General features: G+C 48.3%; 1 protein-coding gene across 1 annotated transcript; it reads right to left on the bottom strand.

Annotated features, from left to right (window-relative positions):
- Positions 1-2,149: 2,149 nt before the first annotated feature.
- LOC149370974 (uncharacterized) lies at positions 2,150-3,464 on the bottom strand. The gene is made up of 2 exons (XM_089584382.1): positions 3,165-3,464; positions 2,150-2,295 (listed from the first exon to the last, which is right to left on the bottom strand). Exons 1-2 carry the CDS (start codon positions 3,421-3,423, stop codon positions 2,150-2,152), a joined length of 405 nt encoding a protein of 134 aa, XP_089440508.1. The 5' UTR covers positions 3,424-3,464.
- Positions 3,465-6,135: the final 2,671 nt, after the last annotated feature.

Raw genomic sequence — 6,135 nt, forward strand, 5'->3', positions numbered from 1 at the left:
GTCCTGATTCGCCAGCCATGGCAGTTGTGTTCGTTATGATAAAAAATACGGCAAATATTGCTTTCTTTGTTATATTTTTCAATTGTGTAAGCAAACTGTAAATACATGCAAGTGAGAAATTGGTTTGTCTTTTGATTTAATCGTTATAATGAACTAGCTCGTCTTGAAAGATCGAGGTCTGGCACATTGTGAACGCATTTTACGTGTAAACTGTGTGTAATATTGTGATCTCATTGCTCTCCTGGATCGCAGTCAGGAGTTCCAGTGATTACGCTTCCAAAGATTGCCACACGAGAAGAACCTTCGTGTAAATAAATTTTAAAAATGTCAGTCGATTTGGTAATTAGGTCAAATACGGATATGTGCGCTAGCATGACGTCAGTGGTCGGTCGGAGCTACGGTCTATTAGGTGGTACCAGGTTGCCACCAGTTACCACCCCAAACATCTTGTTCCGTTTAGCTACTGCGCAAGGATCGTTCGAATCACGTTTTCCTCCTAACCACTGCTGCTCATTCCGCTTAGCTCGGTGCGCTTAGGGGCGGTGCCGCCAAATTAGCGCCCCAGGTTCTCGCCTGGTTACCACTGGCTACACCTTGGCAAGTAAGCCACCTGGTGTAAAGCTGAGCAGTGGCGCAGTGGCACAAGGCAGGTGCTCTGGCAGGTGTTGCCATAGTTGGGACTTGGGTTGGGTTGCGACCCAGTTTGCCCTTCTCGAACAGCCTCTCCCTATTAAATAGGCTGCCGCCTGACACGGTGGGCAGGTTCCCCACCACCAGTTGGGCAGGTGAGCAGCCCGCCACAAATCCGGCTTCAGACAAAGAGACAGACAAACACACAGCACCCAAATTCGAGGAATTGGTACTGTAAGTGATAGCACACTAAAACAAAGGAACAGGTCGGTTACCGGAATGTAACACGAGGTTCAGCGACAGCTTTTAAGGTATTTATATCTTGCGATATGTTTAAGTAGAGAATATGAGATCGACTTCGTATCTCTACAGTTATAGAGCGCTCCTTTTAGTTTTCCACTCATACTCGTTTTTCGACTTGCTCTCCTCTTTAGTCCGCCCCTCTAGGCCCGCAGTGCCACCGGTGACAACGGAATCTATACATGTTACCGGTGACCCTCTCCCCGGGTGGCGTGTTCCGCATTAGCTGCCACAGATGGATTGCCTCACATTCCTATACTCTCGTCACACTCTCCCTCCTCCTTCCACGGTAACCACCTCACGGTAACGCATTCCTATGCGTTCGCTATACCCTCCTTCCACGGCAACCCTCCTCTTTCCAGGGTAACTACCCTCCGTGTGATTCGTGGCAACCACCCAGCGGTTGCGCCTTCTCACACTCTCGCCATACCCTCCTCCTTCCGCGGTAACATTTTCCAAGTGGTTTCTATGGCAATGCACCAATCAGTTACGCCGACTACTACATACTATTGCTGCTACACGAAATCCAGGAACGGGCCTTTAACAGATGTTGTGAAGGTCACAGGTGACCAATGCTATTCATGCGGCAGAGTTTGCGTTAGCGTCAGCGTTCGCCCCTCACGGTCGCGGCTGGCGTGATTCAGTCCGTAAATCACCGTGTTAGACGCCGTACCGTCTCTCGACTCTCACCGCTCTCCTCATCCCTAACTCTGATTGGCGACTGCTGTTTCCCACTAGCCAACCAGTCGCCTCCCACCTACTCGTCCTATCTATCTCTCGCCATGTTTCCCCTGCGTTCTCCGTCACTCCTTCAATTTCCATCTCGCCTTTTTTTCTCTTCCCTTTTTCCTTTTTCCACTTCGCCTCCTGTCGCCCGATGCTTCACACGCCGCCAATGCCGCACACTTTTTCCTGTAATGATGGCTCTAATTCTAACGCATTTAAAAATGGAGAGACATTTTCAAAAGTGATTCATGCCGTAGCCTTCTGTGCGAATCTTCAGTTAAATGCATATGTGCTCAATAAATCGTCAGTTGAAAGTCAGCGCTTCTGCTGTTTTGTTCGTTTTTTTTTACGCGATGTTTCACAATCGTTGGACATGTACAGAAAACTTTGGCGTATCAGCCCATGCATCTCTTTATTTTTTGTGTTGAGCTTTCCATTGCCTTGTCGCATCAAACGAGGGGCTCACAAATTTGTGCAAAGTGCTCCGCCGATGCTAGGCGTCTTCTAGGCTCACGTTCTTTAGACCAACCGGCCTGCGAGGTCTTCTCGGGCCCCTAGGCAGATCCTCGCCATACGCTGCTCGCTGTTCGTCATCTTCCCACGGCTTGTAGGGCTCCGGGAGTCCAGGCGGAAGCTGACCTGTGGGCAAGGCGAGGTGCCTCAGGCACGTCCAGATGCACGGGCGCACCCTGCGGGCGACTCAAGAGGTACAGCGCATGGTCACCTTTTCCCGCGGGTGGCATGTTTTTTTTTAATATGAGGGTGAATAAGTAAGCTAAGTTTTCGATTTCTTTTTTCCAGGAAAGTCGGCCTGTTTCAACCCGAGCTTCCCTACAAGATTGAGGATAGTGGGGGGGGGGGGGGGGGGGGGAACGCCTGCAGGGCCATAAAGCCATGAGAATGACGGAGTGGGCGCTATGACGAGAGAGGGCTACCATGGCATTGGGATCAAGACAGGCTTGAGAACGAGCACTGCAGTGCGGGGAGGATGTAGGATGTAGTGCAGGGCTGCTATATTCTGGTAGAACTCAAGAACGAAGTGGCTTTTCCTAAAGCGAAAAGCTCATAAAGAGACTTTAGCTTTTCCCCGTGAAAGGATCCCCTTCAAGCCAAGGGTGTCGGCCGACTCTCATGAACCTGCTAGCGTGGGGGGGACAGCCCCCGATCATGGAGGGAAGCGACTATCCCATTTCATCAGTCACTCCCCGCATTGTCACGCAGCAGGCTTTTGAGAATCGGCCGACGCCATTGCCTGGAAGGGGGTCCTCTGACGGGGAAAAGCCGCTTCGTTCTTGAGTTGTATCTGACTATATCACTATCGCTCCTTCGTCCGAAGAGACGGCAAAAAGTCTAGTAGTTAGTACCTATCCTTCCTTGATGCGGGGTGTCTCAGCTAGCATTAATCGAGACTGTAGTCCTGGTGCATCTTGACCAGGACACCCTGTCCAAACATCAGTGTTCGAAAGTGCACGAAGTTTGAAAGTGCATGAAGAAGGTTGGGTGCTCACTCTTGGCTCTGGCGTCCCGCCGGATGTTGACGAAGCAGCCGACGAGCAGGGCGCCCACGAAGGCGCCGGCCGCCGCCACGGCGCTCCTCCGGGCCACGGCCGGAGGACGCAGAAGCCACAGGTGCAGAGCCCCGGACACGGTACTTGCGACCAACGCCGGCAGGGCGACGTCGTGCGACCTCCATCGGCCGTCCTCGGCGCCGAGGACGACGTCTTCGTCCCGGGGTCGGTTCTCCCCCTTCCAGGAACCGTCGTCCATGCCGCGCCCTGTCGCCTCCTAGCCTCCCTGTATGCAGGAGCCAGACGTCAGACGATGACTAGGGTGGGAAATGAGCCTGATACAAGGAATACTTTATAGTGTACCTCAGAAAAGACAAAAAAAGGGGGGGGGGGGGGGGTAAAGGGACACTGAGGATAAAGAAAGTCAAGTTGGCCTCTATTGGAAGTCAATACAAATTGTAATCAAAAAGAGACCAATTTTAAAAAGAAAAGAGCCTTCACGTTCCGAAAAACTGACCACAGAAAACCAAATACAGATGTCACCACCACTCGTTTATTTCGCAAGTAAAATGCATGTGTGGTCACCGAATTTCCCGCCTGGGTCCAAGAGGCTATGCTGCACGGCCATCGACTTCAAAACGGCAGGAATAAGTCCTCGGGGCGGACGTCACGAATTTGAATCTAGTGGCGGAACATTTTTAAAAACAATTTTATTGCGACAGCAGTAGAATTCACATCATGCGATTTCGCGTCCTGCGTTAATCACAAAAGCCTCTGATTAGTTGTGAGGACTATGATGTCACAAGGTGACGTAGCCGCCGCGGTGGCTCAGTGGTTATGGCGCTCGGCTGTAGACCAGGAAAGACGCCGGTTCGATCCTGGCCACGGCGGTCGAATTTCGATGGAGGCGAATTTCTAGAGGCCCGTGTACTGTGCGATGTCAGTGCACGTTGTCAGTGCGATGTCAGTGCACGCAACCGGTGCCTGTAACCAATCGGCTACCGCCTCTTTTTTCCTTTTTTGGTCTGGCTGGGGCGTGCGTTACCGGATTGGGTTCTTAGAACTGAAGCATTTTCTGTAGGTATTATAGGGTATTTCAGAGAAGTTGCAGTAAGTGTTAGGTTTTAATCAGCATGTTTTTGCAAAGAATACTTAAAGGCCTTTGAAGAAAAATAAGTCATAAAGTGCATTTGTGTCATGTTGTTCTCCCAGAACCTTTTGTACAGGGCCTTGTACCGTGGAGGCCCAATCAGTAAAGTGTTATAGCAAGTAAAGAAAATACAGGTTCCACCAACAACCGAAACTTTTTCTTTTTAAATTGCCCAGGTATCAGAGTGAAAGGGCTTATAACTACCACGGGGATCACACTGTCTAATTTGCAAGTATGCAGACACAATAGACCATACCTTTTTTTTGCGTTGCTTGGAAGGGGTTTATTTTTGGGACGTTTTGCAAAAAAAACAATCACCAAAGAATTTTCTCCCTGCAAATATGGGATCCGGCACATATTCTCCCTCATAAAAGGGGTCTGTAGACTATCTATAGATTTCTTATAGACTCTCTTGCTTTCCTAGTTATATATATATATATATAATTTTGTCTATTCATAGTCAATAAACTGTCAAAGAACAGCCTATTAAAAGTGCATGGCCATAAATCTATAAATTGTCTACAGAATATAGCATTTTTCTCTCCTATAGACTAGTATCTAGGATTTCTCCATAGAAAGTCTATAGATTCCATAGACAGAAATTTCTTTGTACAGTCTATAGAGTGTCAAAAGAAATTTTTATAAGGACATAGGCAATGAGGATGGTGTACCTTTTGGTTTATTAATACCAACGGGCCTGCACAGTATTTGGCGATCCGTAACGGCTGGATATTACTGCTACCCTGATACACCGCCTGCCAGCATGTATTTTCAAGAAAACAAGCACTGGTTTGTTGAGCTATAAAAAGTTGCCGGTCATGTTCCTGACTGGTTCTCTTTGGTGGCGCCTTTGCTGGCGCTGAGGTAATGTTAAGGTGCAGAAACCAGCCTTACTGGCAAGTTATGTTTCACCATACGTTTTTTCGTGTAAATCTTCTTTTGGTGTTTTGTCATGATAGGTGAAAGTCCGGCGATAATAAAAAGAAAAATCTCGGCTACCACATGATGGTTGGCCGTAATATTTCTAGCTCGTATTTCTGCTTACCTAAGCAGTGACGGTCCAGCGGATGTGCTACATCCATTTCTAAAGTGTTTGGTGTATTTAATTACAGTTTAAAGCCGCCGTGGAGGCGCAGTAGTGGTGCTCGGCTGCTGACCCGAAAGATGCAGGTTCGATCCTTGCCGCAGCGGTTGCGTTTCGATGGAGGCGATATGCTAGTCTCGTGTACTGTGCGATGTCAGTGTGCTTTAAAGAAACCCAGGTGGTCGAAATTATGCGGAGCCCTCCACTACGGCGTCCCCCGTAGCCTGAATAGCTTTGGGACGTTCGAACCAAACCAATTATGCTTTACACGCTCTCCAATCCATCTTTTGGTGCGAAAAAAAAAAGTCCCTTTGCATCAACCAGTTCAAACGCTTTAAAAATTAGATGGCGCACCAGTGCTATGCTTTTTGTAATTTAGTAGCATAGTAACAGTGGCGGCCACTCACCTAAACTATTCTCGGGTCAGCGGGCGGTGTACATTTCTAAACTGTTTTCTATAGTGTGCTATGGTCATGCGCTCTCTCCAAAGCCTCTTTTCATGAAGAAAAGTTGATATGCTGCATTTATTTGTTATTAGATGGCGCTACAGTAAGCGTCGAGATAGCAAACAGAAAGGCCAAGAACGGGGATGAAAGAAAGCGCGACCACTAACGCTGACTGACAGCAGAAGTTAATTCTCATTGTACGCTCGAGTTTGTTTTATATTGTTGTTGTTGGTGAAAATGTTTAGTGATCAAATTGAGTATTGTTGGAGTCCTTATTCCAGGATTCCATTG

The sequence above is a fragment of the Amblyomma mixtum genome, chromosome 1 (genome assembly GCF_055824585.1).
Source record: "Amblyomma mixtum isolate Tamu chromosome 1, ASM5582458v1, whole genome shotgun sequence".
NCBI lineage: Eukaryota > Metazoa > Arthropoda > Arachnida > Ixodida > Ixodidae > Amblyomma > Amblyomma mixtum.